This window comes from Falco punctatus (assembly GCF_963210335.1).
Source record: "Falco punctatus genome assembly, chromosome: 13".
NCBI classification, from domain to species: Eukaryota; Metazoa; Chordata; class Aves; order Falconiformes; family Falconidae; genus Falco; species Falco punctatus.
The window spans coordinates 6,727,103-6,747,417 of record NC_137593.1 but is presented as its reverse complement, the minus strand read 5'-3'; the positions used below and the strand labels follow the sequence as shown (position 1 = coordinate 6,747,417).

The 20,315-nt window shown below is 41.4% G+C and overlaps 1 protein-coding gene across 6 annotated transcripts in view; it reads right to left on the bottom strand.

Annotated features, from left to right (window-relative positions):
• Positions 1-706: 706 nt before the first annotated feature.
• The window catches only part of ECT2 (epithelial cell transforming 2), a 47,156-nt gene continuing 27,547 nt past the window's right edge, over positions 707-20,315 (bottom strand). For 5 of the 6 annotated variants that reach the window (XM_080409521.1, XM_080409524.1, XM_080409522.1 and 2 more), the window contains 3 exons: positions 18,669-18,776; positions 17,364-17,510; positions 707-14,014 (listed from right to left, as the gene is read on the bottom strand). In XM_080409521.1, the coding sequence (XP_080265647.1) occupies positions 13,925-14,014; positions 17,364-17,510; positions 18,669-18,776 (345 nt within the window). In that variant the 3' untranslated portion in view covers positions 707-13,924. Of the gene's footprint in view, positions 14,015-15,363; positions 15,728-17,363; positions 17,511-18,668; positions 18,777-20,315 lie in introns of those variants that run through there. The other variant, XM_080409525.1, reaches the window with a different exon arrangement.

Here is a 20,315-nt window from a genome sequence, read left to right as displayed (position 1 = left end):
CACTCCTGCAAGCATCGTGGGGAGGAGGCAGCAGAGGTCCTCTCCCAGATGCATCCTTGTGCCTTCGGCTCCCCGGGGAGGCAGATGTAATGGTCCATAAACTTTTCTGCTCGCCTCATTTTCTATCTATCTCACACACGCGCACCCCTCCTCGACACCAACCATGGCCAGAGCACACGGCATGGCTTCACGTTCAGGGCTGAGGAGCACTTCAGTAACAGCTCAATATATGAATAAATACAATAGGAAGCCACACTCAGATTAATTCACAGTCAGCTCTTCTGTGTTGTGCCTAAAGAAGCCACGCTCCACTGAATGTGTGTCAGGATGATAGATTCAGACTTTTTTTTTTTTTTTAATTCAGCTTAAAATGCAATTGGAAGATTGATTCTTTAGATCCTCACATTATATAGGGTCTAGGTCTTGAGTATAACTCAGTGTGAAGGGAGATGGCTCTCATCTTCACCTTACAGAAAGGCTGCATATCGCAAAAGCTGACAAAGGGTATGAATAAAAGTAAGGTGTGGGGAGAGATAGCCATGAAATTATGAATGCCTGGTATTTACAGCATACCTGTACACAGTACAATTAATCTACATTTTTGGTTGTTTTGAAATCACCCCTGCAAGGAAGATGTGTCTATCTGAATGCATTCTTCAGTAAAATAATTACATTTTATTTTTGCGGGGGGGGGGGGGGGGGGGGGGGGGGGGCGAGGGGGAGGTTTGGAGTGACACTGATGTCACCCATTCTTTTAACTGTATTCTCTAGTGTATTATATTCATAGGGAAACATATTTATTCAGAACTTCATTTTGATTTAATAGAAAAATGGTTCTCACCACAGCAATGTGGAATACTCATTTTTCTCCATGTGTTGATTTTTGGCATATAAATGCCAGAAGCGTCTGTTCTCTTTCTTTATCAAGAAAAACTTGCCCAAGATTAATTTCCTCATCATCCCTTCCTTTTAAAGTGGCTGTTTTTCAATGCCATTTAAAGACAGAGTTGTGATAAATTCCTGGTTTAGATGTACAGATTTCAATGAAAGTGTCTATTCCACAGCAGTAAAGTAATTGAAACCAAATAGAAAAGGACCCCAAAAAAATAAAAAAATTAGGAAATCAGGTATCAGTACTCCAGCCAATTGTACGAGAGGTGCCTTCACATATTTTTCTTTCTAATGACAATTACTTTTGAAATAAGCTAAGTGCACAAGCTTTTAAAGTTTTTATAGAGGGGAAGGGACATGCTTCTAACACTTCTTTTTTATAACTGCAGATTGGACTAATTGAAGACTACTTATACCAATTAGAAGACAATTATTTAGAGAACAAAAGGCTGAAAAGAGCTAGAGCAGAAAAAATGAAGAGGACTCAATTTACACAGCACCCATACTGGGGATACTGGAGGATGAGGAAATCCAGAATTTTCCCTTACTGACCCTAAAAACATGGCCGCACAGCAAACAAGAAAATAAACACTGTAGGTATTTGATAGACAGGTCAGCAAAAGACACATTTCCACTTCGTGAGCCTCCCCCTCAGTATAGGGTTCCTTTACCAAGACACAGCCATACTTCATTGGTGTTGACTAGCTTGACTAAATGTTTGTGAAAGGCTTATTTATAATCATCTTGTTTATCTAAATAGTAACACCCAGCCAAAAAAATCACTTGTATTTTGGGCTCTGAGAATATTATGCATCCAAACTCTACAAAATCCTGCTGGCTTGATTATCACCCAAGAGGTACCGAAAACAGGGATCCCTCCATCCTCAGCTAAGAAGAATTCAGCCTCACATCGCCTTCTTCCCAGGTTAACGCCTTACACTACAGATATTGATACAATCTATAGGTGAAAAGTGGCATCCTGCACCTTACGGCTGCAACAACAAGTGCAAGGCAAACGACACTACAAAAAGGAAAAAATAAAGAAAGGAGCCCAGCTGTTCAATGTGGTTAAGAATGTAAAGTCCTTCATTCTTGTCTGTGCCCTAAGGGTGATTTTTCCACCCCCACCCCACCCCTCATTAGATGGTAACTGCTGTTTAAAAAAAAAAAAAATATATATATATATATATGCACAAGCACTCCAGAGATGAAAATAACCGCACCCACCTTCCCCAGTGTAAATCTCTTGGTTAAGGACCGGCCATACATCTGGCACTCCCATGGCAGCAGTCTGTCACGTAGGCACATCTTACATCACTTTGGTCTTCAAGGAAGCACATCCCAAATCCCCTAAGCCCTGTCATCAGCGAGCAAAGCCACGCACCTACTTTTCAACAGAGATCACCTTATCAGCTGGCGTTTGGCAGGTGCCCCTGGCTGACGTGCGTGGGCTGTTTTAAGGCTGGCATTGCTTTTCCTTGACTGTGTTTATTTTGTAAGAAAATAACCTCACCCTATAAAAACAGCATTCAGACCATTCCATTTTCTCATTCAAGGGTGATTTTTAAATAAAAACAGAAAGAAAGGAAAAATGCAACCCCCCAGTCCTAAGATTCAATTAAAAATCCAGGACCTCAAAAGGTATTTAGCTGCTAAAGTCCCGTTATGTATTTATCACAGAAAGGAGTCTAAACCCTACAGATTTTTAGGTGCTAGAAACCATCCTCCTAGGCTTTCATAAAAGAGTTTTGAAAACTCAGAAAGAACTAGCAAAAGCTTTGATGGTCCTTTGTTCATTGTTAACAGAATAAGTGTAAAGAAATATTTTTGAGAAAATCTGAGCTAGCCTGAGCTCCTTAAACATGTGGGACAGAGAAACAAAGAATTATTGCCCTTTGGAGATGGCATTATTTTGCTATGGAGTTGGTTTTGTCAGATGAAGTTTTATGACACGTAGTGGCAATCATCCATCTTTGATGAGCAGGCACACACTAAATCAGAAAGAGTGCTCCCCACGGATCATCAAGTCACAACATACAGTTTGGTAAATCATGAGGCTCTTAAACAAATACTCTTAACTTGATGCAAGCTGGCTTACAATTCTGCAATATTTAACGCAAAAATCAGTTCTTTTTGCCCAAAATGATGAAAAAGAATAAAGCGCACTGAAAACAGGTGATTGTTGGAAGCAAAAAAGCAACATTGCTGATGAAAAACAGTTGCCTGCGCGACATGAGTGAGTTGATCCAAGCGCACTGAGAAAGATGTACCAGCCTCATCACGGAGCTTCGCGAGAGACCTGGACCCGAGACAAGATGTGACATTTCACTTTTCAGATATCAAGTAGGGTGGAAAACCTGTCTTACGCCGCAGATCAATACGTCACTTAGAGAGAGAGAGAGAGGCCACGGCCCAAATCAATTTGTAAGGTGTCGGAAACATCTCAGCCAAGCCCAGGCTGCAGCGCCCTTTAGCCTCCAGAACACCACAGCCTAAAGCACTTGTCGGGAGGTGAAGTCAGCTGCGAAACAACTCAAAGCTAACGTGAAAGGAGCCTCTGCCATGGGGAGGGGCATTGCGATTTTCTACAAATACCCACTGCAATGCACAGATTCCCAAATCTGCACTGTATTTTATTCAGGACTCAGAGTCAGCCTTTACTCCATGAATATACCATGTTTTGGCTGGACAATGGGGAAGAAGGGGGGGGCTGGGGCGTGTGTGTGTGAATTTCTGATGCTTGCTGCATGCAATATGGTTTCTAAAGCATGACATTCACCAGGATCACCCGCAAAAATTAAACCACATAATAATATTTAACTTGCCTTTTGAAGAAATGGCAGAAAGTGTTACAATGACCCTCTGGCTTCTTAGCTGGCAGTTTCTATAGGGTGATGACATATACCATGGCTCCTCCCATCCAGGAAATATTACCACAAGCTGGACTTCATTCCTGATCCTGGTCTTCGTTAAAGGCCCATTAAAACCAGCCTGGCCCGTGGCTGCTGGGGCTATCGCAGTCCCGTACACAAGGGCACACCTCACACCACTCCCCAGGAGTTCCACTTTCAGGTCGCTTTTCTTTCAAAGACTAGTTTCCAAATGAATGATGGCTGTTTGTTTCCCTCCATCACAGATTTTTTTTGTCACAAAAAATGACTTATCAGTTGACAGCTAGGTTCTCTGGCCCCAGGCAACTGATGTCAGTCGAAACCACTCGAAGAAAAGCAAGGAACACTACACCAATTTAAAGAAAGGGGGGAGGGAGGTATAAATACCCTCTCCCCTCAGACTGCCTCATAATTTTTCTGCTGGCTATTTCAATCCTTGCTTCCTTGCAAATGCCAGAACTTCTGTACTAAGCCCTGGAAGGGACAACGAGCACAAGCAGTCAGCTCCTTCAGGTGCTGGGTGTATGTTTACCACTGGATTACAATGTAGTTACAACTCAGAGAAGGCAGACCAGACAGTGGCTAATCTCAAAAAAACGTTTTTCACTTTTGCTGTTTGTGAAGTCTCTTCCATCAGAAGGGTACAGTAGAAACACAAGGTTGTGATTCAAAATGATGGAGAATGGGTCTAGAGCTGAAATATTAAATAACGCATTGCCAGAGGCAGAAGACAAGATGCGCTTGTGACATCCAGCGGTAGGGACTACATGAGGGCACGTGGTAGCGGCACCCACTGCTAGGGACTGAGCAGTAGGCTGCTGTCGCTAACCTCCATCTGTGGTCAACGAGAGAGACAGTACTTAAAAAATAATTTGGAGCACCTCAGTCACACTCCTGCCCTCTGCAAGTATCTCCCTCTACCTCTGCTTTATGTTAAAGGAGGAGAAAAGAGCGGTCACATCCAGTGTTCCTTCACATTTGACCACACAGGTGGCAAACACCAGGGGACAATCCACTCTGGGTGGCCTCCTAGGAATTGGCATTAATACTTCTAAACAAACCACCGCTTAAAAAGTTGAGTCTTATATTAAGTAATCTAGAAACTAATCGTGAGCTTATTGACACCAACGACACAGGAGGGCTCTTAGGCACCACACAGTACTTCCAAAATAAAGTCCATGGATAAAATTAGAAGAATCTACATACACTGTATTATATTTACAACACAGCTGAGAAGTGGTACAAATGCAACGTGTTGCTTATTCAGCGGCTAGATGTGATCACACATCTCTAATCTCCAAAGCCAGAACAACAGCAGGCCACAGTTTTACATTTTTCCATTTGAACTACAATCATTGTCACAAAAGCCAATTTCACGTTGGGCTGTTTCTTGTTCTTGTTGCAATTCATCATGAGAAGACACAAGATCTAAGATACCTGGCGAGGAGCAGTCCCTGAATAATACAGCGCATTACTTTGACCTTTTCAGTTTGCTTTGTGGTGTGACTGGCCAACTGTCCTGTCCTCTCCTGTTAGCCACCCCATTAACCTGGGAGGAGAAGGTGGAACGGACAGACAATTAGCCAGCAGAATACTAAAAAGGTTAATGAAGGAGGGCAGAGCCCTGGCTTTCTTGAGCTTCAATGGGTATTAAGATTCTGCAATCTTTTTCCTCTTTCAAGGTCTCCAGTGAAAAAAAAAAAAAAAAACAAAAAAAAAACAGAAATCGCACAAGATGAACTTTGTTCTCATTTCAGATTATAATCATGTAGTTCTTTTCAGATGTCACACTTGGATGATTCTAGTTTATGCGTGAATAAACTGAGAAGAATGTTTATTTTTACCTTTCTCAATATGGAGAATATTCAATTAGAGCGGTGAACTTTTTCTTTGAAGCTGGTCATTGTTGAGTAAAGGAAAATTGGAGAAAGTAGAGGCGAAACAGCTCCATACGGCAGCCGCCTTTAGAAAGGTCACACTTGCTGCACTGACTGCGTGGGCTGAGTCATCAGAGTCGTTTCCTCGTCAAAGGGAGGACGTGGTGGCTCCTCTGCATCCCGCGGGCTGTCAGCTGCCGCCAGCTCTATCTCGGTACTCACCAAGGCTGCTGCTGCGGATCTCACGTGTCCCAGGCACATGTCGAAAATGAGGCGCAGTAGGTCTCCGAAGTGCCTGGTGACAGCAGCTGCCCCATTTCCCTGGGTTTCCATACATCTTTGTAAAGCCTTCCAATTTATTTCTCGTTTAAAGTCATGAACAAGACAGAATTCTATAGGCAAGTACCAGAAGTTGTTTCTTGAAGCCTTGCAGTCAAAAGGCCTAGTTTCAAGACTTCACAATGAGCTTCTTTTGCTCATAAAGATTTTCTAAACATTACTCTGGTGGTTCAGTTACGATGACATGGGACGACTTGTTTTTCAGGCACTGCCATATTCATGTCTTTGTACAGATTTGTTACTCCAAGTTGCTATTAATAGCAGTGATATGAAACACTTAACTTCAGACGGAAGGAGTGGGGGCCACGAGAAAGGGACCTTTCCGCTACCCGTGAGAATGCCGAATTTTACATTTGTTATGGGTATTGACCGCAGTAATGCAGAGTCCTTTTTATTATCTCACAGTAATAATATAATCTCTATTTTGCTTAAGGTGAACAGTGATATTCAGACAGGAAGAATTACTAACAAAGATAAAGCTTTAAATTATAAAAACGATTTCATGGTTTCTCTCTGTAATACATTTTAAGTCCAGAAGGGACCATTAAGATCACCTATATGCCAAGGATTCTTACACTGTGCTTTTTGATATATGGGATCTCAAGTAACATACCATTTCTTTTGACCCTTGATCTTGACCATTATCTCTGATGGATTTTCACAAACTACGTGTTGAAATATTCATACACTTCGGGGCGTGCTCACAAACTGAAAGAGATTTGAGAGACGTAATTTCCCTTCAGAGGAAGTCATTCTTAGGAAAAAAGTTTTGCTGTGTTTTTGTAACAATTTCAGTGAAATCAGCACACACAAAAGTTTATCATGTTGCGATACTGTTGATTTGAAAAGATCTGTAGCAATTTTAAAGAGCCCTTATTCCTGATTTAAAGTCCAAAACAGAAGTGCGTATTTCTGGGCATTTAGTGAGAAGAGGGCTAGCAGCTGTGCCGTGGCTGCTGTCCGTAGCTCCACCCGCCGCCACTCAGGGCTGGAGGGATGCCATCACCGCGAGAAGAACTCCCAACCTCAACAGTTCATTTCTACAGATCACTATCACAAATTAGAACATATCACGCATTAGTAGAGTAGTAACCCTGTCAAGAACTAGATTAAATTCTGAGTATGTTGAATAGAAAAGGCAAACGAAGAGAGAGAAAAAGAAAGCCAATCTGTTCCTGCATTTGTTCTCATGTCTGGGTGGCCCAGGGAGTACCTGTGGCAGGGGATGAATTGTCCCCTCTCGCAGGTTAAGGAATAAGAATCTGATTGTTCTTTGTGCTCACGAAATGAGGGCTGATCCGTAAGAGAATGAACTTGCTGAGCTGTTACGCTGCTGCTGCGGCTTAACCCCAGCTGGCAGCTCAGCCCCGCGCAGCTGCTCGCCCACTCCCCTCCAGTGGGATGGGCGACAGAACGGGAAGAGTAAAAGTGGGAAAACCGGTGGGTTGAGGTGAAGACAGTTTAACTGGTAAAGCAAAAGCCACGCACAGGAGCCGAGCGGAACCAGGCATTCAGTGCCCACTGCCCACCGCGGGCAGGTGTTCAGGGCCACCCCCAGGGGAGCTGGGCTCCATCACGCCCAGCGGTGACTTGGGAAGGCAAAGGCTGTAGCTCCAGATGTCCCCCCCTTCCTCCCCCAGCTTTGCGTGCTGAGCGTGACATCATACGGTGTGGGAGACCCCCGGGGTCAGCTGGGGTCAGCTGTGCCGGCCGCGTCCCCTCGCAGCTCCTGGTGCCCCCCAACCGGCTGGCTGGTGGGGCAGGGCGAGGAGCTGAGAAAGCCTTGGCGCTGTGTAAGCGCTGCTCGGCCGGAACTGAAACATCCCTGATTATCAGCGCTGTTTCCAGCACAAATCCAGAACACAGCCCCGTACCAGCTGCTCTGAAGAAAATTAACTCCACCCCAGCCAACAGCAGCACAACTGCCTTGAACAGTTTCTCTCCAAAAGTCTCCTTTATAAGCAACATAGCAGAACTCTATTTTTGAAATATATTTCTCCACTACTGTTCTTGAAAAGTGCCGTAAGGACTTTTGTATTCCAGAGGGATGAGACCATCAGCTTTTATACATCAACAAACAAGCAGAGAGAAAGCTTTTTTGGGTAAGATACGGAGTGTCGCTTTTTGCGAGGGTAAAAGCTGGAGGTGCATAAAACCAAATTCTGCCATTTAATTAGTAATCAGCAATGATCTGTCAGTCAGAGTTACTGTAATTCATGAACTGTTAAGTCAAAGCAAAAATGGCAAGTAATTAGACTGTATCCATTAGAGCTTCACTAGCACTCACTCATACAGCTAGGGTTTCAATCCGAGGAAGAAATGGAAGTGTGAAACTCCTTAATATATTCAGCTTTTTAATTAGTAATCAGTGCTGATTTGTCAGCCATACCAACTCTAATGCACAAGCCATTGAAACACAGAAAAAAAGGCATATTTTCAAAATCATTTATGCTTATATTTACATTCCCTCCAGGCTGAAACATTGGAGAAACGACTGAAACATCGCCTTTGCCATCACAAAGCCGCAGAAAACATGTAGGAGCTTATGACCCAACCTAGCCAACGAATTACTGACAGTTTGGGTAAAGACAGAAGTTAAGGTAGTTAGTAGCTCCAAAGACCAACAAATAAACATCACCTTTTTAAACTGTACACAAAACAAAATCACCAAAAGCTCCGCTAGTACAATTTATATTGCAGTCAATCCCATTTTAAAGAATCCATTAATAAATCAACAGCATGCTTACCGGGCTGTCGTGCTTTCCTTCATCTCTGGATGGAAAAGGAGGTGGCAGAAGAGAAAAGCACAAAGTCATCCTTTACCTGCTCTATGGCTCTCCTGGCAAGCTCAGCAGCAAAGCCGGGCTCTCCAGCATCAGGCCAAAAGCTGCTTCCTTCTTCCTCAGAGGAACTGAAGTGCTGGGGGGAGAGGGGGAACGAGGGAGGTAGAGGTTATCCTCTTTTTACCCATATTAATATAATCAGAACTTTAATTGCCTAATTTCACCGTTATAAAGTACCCTCGCTAGGCCTCCCTGTATCGGGTAAAAATAAAAGGATGTTTCACGTCTTTGTAAGCACCTTTTTTTCACTACTTCATACATATATGCATTTATATATACAACTTGCTTCAACAAGAGGGTAGCTCCTGCTGTAGTCAGGCTCTGTACTTAAAGTCAGTGTCAGTGCATGGATCAGCTGATAAAGGCACCAAGACAGCTTAAACTAATTACAATTTGCAGGTAGGGTGGTAATTGCACTTCTAACTGCCTAAATTAGGCATACAAATGCATGGCTGCATTTGTATAGAGGCTGACAGAATACTCTGTGCCAGCTGAAATTTCAGCCCTAAATAGTGCTAATGTTCTTATCTAAAAATGACTTTTGTTTGCCTAACATCTGACAGTGTTACATCTATTTCACTAGATGTTTAATTAGTTTGTTTTCATGGTGTTCTCGTTTCCATTTTAGCTGTTGTTACTGATGGGAGAGAGCAGGTTTCTGGCTCTGCGCTTAAATCCAGTCCCAAGGCACAGAACGTGGCACCAGTTTGCCGTCACCCTTCCAGTGTCAGCTGCACCGAGCGCTCAGCCAACATGCTGAGCCCTCAGCAGCTTTTGTGGTTTTAAAGTACATTGGAGCTAGCCCCTGCTTTGCCTCTGATGGCTGGCTTTCAGAGGTTGTAAACATCCATCTCAGTGGAGTTTTCAGTTTCTATTTTTGAAAGAGCAACTATTTTTCTGCAAAATACAGGTCAAGCCATCCCGTTGCATCGACAACGGATTCACGAGCAGGTGCTCTCGAGCAGCTATAATGTCTCCACCTTTTCTCTTTGAACAAAAACCCATAAAAGATTAATCATCTTGGTCCATAAATGCTTTAATAGCTTGCCACGAGCGTATGTTTATGAATTCTAGGTATAGGTTTGTGACTGGCCGGGCTGCTCAAACCCAGACTAAAGCTACCCAAGGAAGTTCACGTGATTCAGGTGTCAAGAAAGGGAGAAGGGGACAGCTCCAACTTGTGTCCCACACGTCCTCCGGTCTCTTGGCCAACTACCAGCTTCTTTAATATCTCACTGGGGTGTTTTTTTCTAATTTTTTTAAGCAAGCAAACATATACATCACCCCACCTTAGTACGAGCTTTAGTCTATGCACTCCCTTCAAACCACCCCCCAACAGCTATACAGGCCCCTCAAACACTGCTCACAGTATAAACTGCTGAGCGCTATCCTGCATTTCAGCTGGTAACAAAGATCAGCCAGTAACCCAATACCTCATTTTCTCAAAATGTTGAAGGGCACACTTAAATATACAAACGGCACACCTACTCATAGGAATTTTCTTCCTGGAGCACTACTACCCAGCTTCCAGATGCACACGCTAGCAAGGGCAGCCAGCAAGCCTGCTGCTAGGAACTGCATTTGCCTTGGAAGTTTGGGTCAGAACAGTGAGGCATCCCCACCGAACACCCACCCAACAGAAGACCCTTCCCTTTGACAGCTCTTCTTCAATTTTATAGGAGGCCCCGATTTAGAACAGTTAAGAGTAAGGATTCTTGTAGCAATGAGCATGAGCTCAGCGAACTGTTTGATTTTGTACAGCCTATGAGAAGGGAAGGTTGTGTTTAAACAAAAACCATCTTTTGACCCCCTCTTCAGAGAGTTCCAGTTTTTCTAAATTAAAACAATTCTTCTGTAAGCTGGACAGGTGCTGGCTAACTTTTTAGCCCAGTGCTGAGTAAGAGCTAAGTTAGAAATAAATGTGCTTTTTATTCCCAAATTTGATGCAAAAGTCGCAGAACAGATCCTATAGTTTTACCAATAAAGAAATCTCAGGACAAAGACTTAAGAAATTATATTTAATTCAACTAAACTCTCTGAATTTAAGCTTAAAAAAATATTCAGGAGATTTGAATTATCTGTGTTACGATCAAAGGTAGGTATTGTACACAACGACTACAAAACAAACTACTGTTCCTCAAGAAGGCACATCCCATAACAGCTAGATGGTAAAAGTATTGTTTAAAATTCTGGTTTTGAGAACCAGTCTCACCTAGAATTTAAGAGAACATCAGCCAAAATACCCCCAAAAAATTACACACTTGTTCTTATGCTACACGCACATGTAGTATTGGAAATGGAAGAAGCAGGAGCAAATCCCTCATTTTGTAAAACTTTATTTTTGCTTGTTTGCATTACTCTGGAGCACCTCTGCAACTTAGAAAGCTCACCTCCACCTCTAATCCCATTATGTCACACACTCAGCGTTCTGGCTGCTGTGTGACGGCTGTAAAGCCAGTAAGCACAGACCCACTCCATTACCCACCCAGAAACACCGAACAGACCCCGGGGAGCCCCGCTCAATGTGACCACGGCACTTACTAGTAAGATTTGTTGTCCAGTAGGTAGAGATCAGCCAGTTCTGTATTTGCTCACTAGTAGTTTCCCCTCTGCTAGCAAACTCACAACGCTGTCACACAAGACAATGCTTTACTAAAATTGGGTCAGATGCTTCCTACTGTCTTCTCCAGTATCCAGAAGATTCGTTACACTGCTCTCGGTAATTACATTGAGAACAAGTTGTCAAATCAGCAATTCAGTGTTAATTATTGCTTATCACCTTGTTATTTTAACCCAAAATCTCAGTGATTTCATTTCTCCCTATCTCACTGACAAATATCTGGTCCTCTGACAATCAATATCCAAAAAAGCAGTTAAGGGCTTCAGTGCAATCCTAATATACACAGTGGCAGCGTATCCTCTCACCAGTTTGGGGCCCAGCACATCTTCAGTTAAGTGCTGCTAGAGTACATCACCTTAGAGTGTAGTCAAAGAGCAGTAGACAAAGTAATGAATACATTTAAAACAGACAATCACCTCATTTAATTACAAGGAGATTGAGCTGCCATTCATCTCTTAGTCCTAACATAAGATTTTCTTTTTTTTTTTTTTAAACAGTGTACTTATTTTTTTAAAAAATAAAAACAGAGGCATCTCACACTGAATCGTAACGTGGCAAGTTAAGATAATAACGCACCCAGAATGCAGGAGGGGGCAAAGTCACACTGGAGGCAGGCATCATCTCCCCCCTCCTTCGCCGCCTTCAGCAGCTAGCAAGGCTGAGCAGAACTAGCTCCTCCGTTAGAAAGTCACATGCAACAACTGAAGAGCAGTAGGACTCCACACTCTGAACAACCATTTTCCATTCATTTAGCAACCACAGAGCTGTGCAGTAGTGGTAACGACATGATTAGGCAATATAGCAAGCCCTCGCGGTTCGATTGGGTTTAAGTGCAAACAAACTTGATATAGAAACTAAATACAAATAATCTGCTAACTAAGACAACCACAGGAATAATGATAGGCTGATATTATCTTAAACTTGCATGGAGTGCACCAGGCTGAAAATGCCATTTCAGAAATAACAGAAAAGAAAACAAAAAGCGTTGTCAACCTTAAGCATAGTATTTATTGAATGTTTTTTTCCTAGAGCCACTTTATTAAGTGCCAATGCATATTTATCTATGGTGTTTAATTTGAATGGATAAGGACAAAAGACCCATGGCTACATATATCCCGGGGAGGAGGGGAAAATGGTGAATAGGTCAAAGAAGAAGAAGGTTGATTCTGGCAGACCCAGACCTCTGAAGTGGTATACTTTATTAGGAACAGCCACATAGCTAACCAGAATATAGTTGTAGGCTGGAGTCCAACACAATGCTTTTTATGTGACTCTCATAAAGCAGACTCTCATAAAAGCCTGTTTAGCAAAGCCATAGGCAGTGTTATTTTAAACAGTTTATTTACATTACTTGGATCGGCAAAAAGAGATATAAAAACCAGTTAAGTCTGACACATTCAGAAGCATCACTAGTTACATGCAGACACAAGACAAAACATTGGTGGTTAAAAAAAACCCAGAAGTTGAGAACGCCTGCTAATACACAGTTAAACTGTTAATGAAATGCAGAAATATACATATTTAGATAGTTCCTGAGATAGCATTGCATCGTGAAACAAGTGAACATACAGTTTTGAAGGAAGACAAATACATGAGAAAGCCCGGTAAAAGCCTTAGGAGTACTACAGCTGAAATCTAACACCCCAAAACTGGGCCCTCTAGTTACAGCATCACACCAAAAATCCCATACATTAAATAATGTTTCATTAACCAACTATGTGGAAGACATGGGGTTTTCAGGGTTCGTTTAACAGCCCTACTGGAAGGGAATGCGATTATTTTCCTCAGACCTTCACTTCAAAGAATTCATTTGACTTTGGGGGGTCAAAGCTAGTCATAGCCTTTAAACTTACTGTTCAAATAAACCCACATAACATACCACAGTGTTAAAGCGAGGCTGCAGAAGATCATAATCACAGAAACTCAATTCTATATATTTTTTTAATAAACAACTACACTTATAAAATATCTGGAATAAGCAGCTGTACAACAGGTTAACTGTCATACTTGAAAGGTCAGGTACTTCATAATGCATCTCCATTTAAGTAATCTAAAATTCAAACAGAGTGCTCTGCCAACTGATGAAGTGAGGCAAGCACAAGTCATCCAAACTAGCAGTACGTTACGTGGTCATCGCCTTAGTTTCAAAATCTGACAAAGTAGCTCATTGCCTAGAGGTGACAATTTCCACAGAAGAAAATGCTTCCATTACGCTGGTGAGAAAATACATTTGTGCAAGGGAGTACTGCGTCTTACATGACAACCGAGTTACTCATCCCACTGATTAGCTGATCTGCTTCAGGACAACTAAAGTCCCCTTGTGATTAACTTAGTGTTATCTAAAATTTTGCTAATCACTGCTAAGTGCTAATGACTAAGGTACCATTAATGTCAGTAACAGGTCATTTGAACAGCCAGCTGCCTGTCAGTCACTACAATACAGCACTGTATTTTACACCCGCTTCATATCAAGTGGGTTGTTGATCGACTTAATGTAAGACTCCTTTTTTCAAAGATTGAAGGAAGATTGACCAAGGAAGGAGAAGGAATACCCTGTTGGGGAAGAAAGAAGGAAAAAAAAAAAGTTACTTAATCATTTATTAGCCAGTGTCAATAGTACAGTAGTCGTTTCTCGATCCTGATAAATACCTCCTGTACTGTTACATTCCTTATACTATGTGAGATTGGCAGCTTTTGAAATTAGTGATTCAGCATTTCTAGATTTTGAACAGAAAAGTTAAATGCAGCTAAATGAGTAGAATGCATATATTTAAAAAAATGCAGAAGAAAGATTTTTCCTTGTTACCAGCCTTGAGAGATTGAGATGCAAGAACATGTTTTTGATGAACAGCTGTTAACCAAGTATTAGCGTACATCTTGCATCACACTTTTTGCAATAATAATCTCTCTCCAAATTGAAGGCAAGATACATTATGATAATCTTAGAGAAATGGAGCTCCCCTCAGATCCTACAAATTTCTGCATCCTTACCAGCTTTAAGCCCCAAATTAGATGCTGAACACATGCCTTCTTGGCTACAGAAGGCAACAGACATCACAATGATTTGTCAAAGCTTGCTTTAGCTGTGCCTGGATGGGCACAAACCAGGCAAAAAGCTGACTTTTCTGGTGCTAGGAGCATAGACTGCTTCTGGAACTTAAAATTACAGTGAAATCAACACATCAATATCTAGTACTAAAAGTTAACCTCTTCGGATCAGCAGAAACTTTATATTCTTTTTACATTAGACCTCAAAATACTTTCATAAGCAATCTTCCGTTGCTCTTTATAGCACAGCCAAGTTTTTCAGCATATAAACAGGTCATGGTAGTTAGGCAGCTTGCTGCACCTGCATGCTTCAAGAATCTTTTAAATAGGGATATTTTGAGCAGGTAAGGATATGCCACCTCACTATGAAGCCTAAAGCCCATTTGTGGCACATCTTCTGTTTGCAGTCATATGCACTGTTTGAAAATTAAATCCTCAACTCCTCTTTAAATAGCAGCTCTTATTAGACTCTAAAGTACTTTATACAGGGTATTTCTTCTGTTTACAGATAGGGGAACAAAAGCTTAAATCCACAGGTAAAATTAGCTGCTCAAAACTTCCCTGAAACCAAGTTATTAAAGTCCTTTCAACTCTGACCCCTAAGCTATACTGCCACTTGGACAACTAAACAGAAACAGTAATTCAGTTGTATTGAAATTAAGGGGAAACCTACACACACACAGATAAACTAAAGTTAAAGGGGTCTGTGAAATAATTAACTTTGCACCCAGAACCAGAACTAAACCACATGCGAGTAATTACTCCAACTCCATGCACTAGAACAAGTCAAAGAAAAACCCAACACCATCTAAAACAATTCATGGTACAACTATATAAACCCCTAGAATCCATGGTGTCTTAGTTTAGCGGAATCAAGATCAGTTTTTTTGCTCACTTCATGCAAGATGGGTATTAACAGTCAGGGTTTGATGCACAGTATTTTTCAGCACCATACTGATTATCTCCAGCATCACCACAAGTGATAGTAATAATAGGGATACGACATAATCTGTCCAAGGCATGACCATTTAAGCTTTCCAAGTTGGAAGAGGTTTTTTCTTCTACAGCATTAGAAAGATGAGTATTTGGAGAGCCAGGACACACCACAGGTCGAGGCCTGGAATTTTGGGAGCTCCAGTCAGCAGAATTGGAGCGATGAACATTAACAGCACATTTGACAGACCCACTTAGGTTGCATGTCGAAGATGAATGAGCAATCTACAATTAGGAAGGTGTTCAAGAGTTAGTCCAAACAACAATAAACCCAAGCATCTAATCTGTATTGATATTTTCACTCTATAGGTTTACTGCACTAAAAAAATCCCCACATAAGCACAGGCCAGGATTTTATCTAAATAAAACAATATGTCTGAATAACAGCTTTGACTCTGTCAATGGACTCAAGATATGTTTCCTACAGCTTTAGTTTTCTACCCAAGAACTGCACTGGTATCCCAGCTTGAGGGACTGGAATTCAAACCTCTCTTTTCCCCTTCAACCTTATGATTCAACGAGAAAGGCTTTATGCAAGCTCAGTAGTGTGTGGGATTCGTTAAAAAAAAGAAAAAACCACACAACACATGATCTGCTGCCAAGCTGCAGCTTACTACCTCAGAGATCCAAGAACTCTGGGAAGAATTTAAAATAGGAAAATACTTTTTACTACTATGAGTTCCTATCATTTTGCAGAAAAAAAGTATTTTTGTACGGGGCAGACACACAAAGATAAGTGCGTGACTAGCATTTCCATGAGAAATGAGATACAGTGCCATATCAAAATGAAGACAGAATATTAGAATTATTAAAAAATTATTGGAGCAATCATAATTGAATGAAGAAAATCTCTACAGAGAACTGGGGTATAGCCACACTGATAAATTTTTTTTATTATTTCCTTTCAAGCAAGGGAGTCCACTGTGATACTTCCTCCCTTATTAATTCATAGTTTCTCATGCCCACCTCACATGGCAAAGCAAAGCAATATCTTCATGTTGTACAATTTAACGGCCACTCAAACATACTGAATCATCTCTATATTCAGGTCCTGACATATCAGGCAGTATTAGAAAGATACACAGGAAATCCTATTCTTGGCCTTCTGTCCTACAAACTACAGACTTTAGAAGTAGATGCTTACTCAGCATACAGATTTACTCAAACACTAGAATAAAAGCAAAGATAATGAAAAAATTCCTTCAAATCTAGTCTGCTTTAACTATACTGTACTAGGAAATTTAGTTTGACCCAATGTAGCAGAAGAAAGCTGCAATAGGTAGCCAGGCATAGCAGAATAGTTACGGTACATAGAACAATAAGTTATATCTGTTTACGAAAGTTTGGTAAAAGGAGGTAATTCCCTTGCCTTTTTGAAGCCTTACAGGGTGCAGCGTGTGTATTTCTCTACCCTTCCTTCCCACTTTGTTTCACTGAACATCTATTATCTCGCTGCTTTCACAGTTCTATTCGGGGTCGACCACCACATTTGTATATATCGTCCAAACTTAAAAGGATGAGCCAACATAAGACAGTGTGCTGGAAGCTTCTCACTCTCTCAAAAGAGGATACATGTTCCATCTCTAGCAAAAGAGGTTGCTTTGTTTCTCTCCACCCCCAACTTAATTGTACAAGACAACTCCCAATTTCTAGTACATACAGCAGATTTTTCTGCATTTTCAGCAAGCAAGCCTTCCCGTTACACAACACTTGCTCAGAAAATAGCAAGTCTCCGGATGTAGTTAAAAATAAATTTTTCCACTGTGGATCTTGAAATTGTTAAAATAAGATCAGCACCAGACATTAAAATAACTGATCTTAAAAAGGTTACTTATTTGGCCTGCACAGCCAAATCACTTACCGTTAATGACGACGTACTAGTCAGTCGGCTGCCTATATAATTCTCATTAGCCGAGCTGGGACTTCTTCCTTCTGTTGCGCTATGCGACATTAAAGCTCTTCGAAGAGCTCTCTTTGGGGTTTTTGAGAAAGAAAATGCTCTTGTAACCTGAGGAGTATGACAAGCAGCTTATACACTGACAAAAGACAGGCTGTATTAACTACTACAGTATGGGCTACCATTCGAATTGTGAACAGCTGCAGGACACATATCAAATGTTAATATGACTGTATCAAAACTAGCCAAACACACCCACCCACAAGGTGATCTGGCTTTTAAAGCTCCCCATCACTCATGCTCTTCTCACTCTCTCCAAATACAAAGACAACATTTTGGGAAGGGGGGGGGGGGGGGGGGGGGGGGGGGGGGAAGACCCAAACAGAAGTCAAAACAAGGCCTAGTCAACTAGGCTTCCCCGCGTCCCTTGGGTTCAGCAAAGTCAGGCCTCCCCTCCTCTCAGATGCTCTCAGTTTGGTCTTCAGCAGCTTCCAAACTACAGCAGCCCCTACAGTGTTCTCTAAGAAACAATATTATTGTCTTGAACATATTAAGGCTGTCGGGAGGCTGCTGAGAACGGAGAACAATTCCCCCTCGCTGCATCATTCCCTGTCACCCCTTCTCACACGCCACAGACTTTAGCAGAACCATGCCCAACGCAGAGCCAAGGTGACACAGCCGAGAGGCAGCCTTCCTCCTGCCTCCCAGCCAGGTCCTCGCAGCAGAACAGGGCACAGTTTCTCAGTCCATTAGCTGACTGCAGCTAAGCTGTACTAAGAGGCAAGACAAGCACACACGGGCAGACAGCAGCATTCAGCACTTACTTCCTTGTCATTTCAAAGCTTATTTTATTACCAGAACACATATATTCTACACCCATCCTACTTTTGAAGGTACTTGAATTTCAATAATTGTAGGCAGCTTTAAAACTCCATTCAGTATGCTAAAATACAGTTACAGCTGAAGGTTAGGGGTTTTTTTGTAATATCGTTAATCTTTTAAATATATTAAACAGGGTAAGTTCCGTAACAGACTCAAAAATGACTACATAATACTTAAGACTATACACAGATACTCCAAAACTCAGTCAAAGCCTCAAACGCTCCCCACCTTCTTTCTTTAAGGAGCTTATACTTAACAGTTTTACTTCACATTAGGTTTCTCCTGTCGCTACTGTAAGCGCTACAAAACACCTGAAACAGGAATACTAGCATAGTTCCCCATCTAAAATGGGGTTTATGGTAAAGCACTATCTCTGTAGTATCTTACCTTTTTTGATGTTTTCTTTATTGCTCTGGAAGCTCTGCTTAAAGTACTATCCATGTCTTTAGTACTTACTTCAACTGAATCGGGATCAGTAGTATAAATGAGATTTTCCTGCAGACAAAAATAGTCTTAATAATGGTCAAACATCAGCACTTGACAGAATATCATTCTCCAGGTCATTAGGTAAGACTTAGTGGGTTTAATTACCATATTCCTCCATATTTAACTCTTAATATACCGTTCAGTAGCTATTTGCTTTCATGCTATGTCATTAGATTAAGTGCTGGTGCAATCAGTTTATGAAACCACTTCATCAGTAGTTTTAAATTTGGTGTGATTCAGTTTCAAGTTCAGGGTTGACCAAAGTAAAGGCAGCAGTTCTGAAGTATACCTAGGGAGCTTCACAGGACAGATACCCCTTTGTTTCACTAGCACATCTAGCACTCTTTGGAAGTAAAACCTTGATAGCTCCAGCTGTCAAAGCCTGAGACTGTCTTTCAGCCGAAACCCAAAAGATGTTTCAGAAGAGCCACAAGTCTGGTTTTTTCATACCTCTTTCTTCACTCTAGCATATGCAAAGCAATCTCTGACTAGCTACTTACAAAACTTGGGAGGGGGGCATGCATGGGAGTGGGAAGCTCCTGGGGATTTTTTTTTTTGCTGCTGTTTTGGGCTCTGATTTTCAGAAAAAACAGTTTACCTAAAAATAATAATAATAATAATAGTTTGGGTTCTTTTTTTCCCCCGATAAGGACATCACACAGCAAGTGGTATGGCTTTTCCCAGCGCCGAACAAAGAGTCGTGAAAGCCTTTAGTGCCACCACGTGGCAAAGCCAACGCCAGCTCATTCTCACATGATGCTACACAGTTCTTAAAAGCTGGGGAAAAGGGGACGTGTGCTTAGATTGAAGCTCAATTTGACATTCAAATCAGCAAGAAAAAGAGTACTATATAGTTGGTACAAAGCACTAGTTACAGAAATTGTAACTAATGGGATTCCGCATAGTAGGTTACAATTTGTCAGCGTATGATTCTGAATGTCCTGGGTTAAAAGGGAACAATACATTTATTACATAAAGATTTAGTTTTATTAAAAAACCCAACATCTTTCCATCCCTTTGTGTTACATGTAACACAAAACACTGGAGGTAGGCAATAGGCAGATTAAAGCAAACTAACACTTCTGAATCAGTGCTTTTCCTACTAAGTACCTCAAAAGGAAAGAAAAGCACAAAGCCAAGTTTTTTTGTAAGACCTCTGATATGGCAAAGAAAGTAAGACTAAGATGAGGTTCTGATTACCTAACTACCTCTCCTGAAACAAGCATGTATTTAAAAGTAACTCTTTAACTAGCATGTATTTAAAAGTAACTTGTACAGTACGAGTACAGCACAGAACACAAACCATTTCTAGCTTAAACCCAAGCTGTTTCAGCTATATGTACTGCACATATTTTCAGCAATTTGCTGTGATATGCACACACTCTTATACAATTAAAACATTAGCTGAAAGTCTCTTGCCCTAATTGGAGAGAAGGTACTCTTCAAATTAGTAGTTTTCTGGCTGTGGAAAGCCCACACATTGAACTTCAAAAAGCATGAGGGGGCTAGTGCCTCTTTATTTCTTTGTTTTCTTTATTTCTTTGTGTT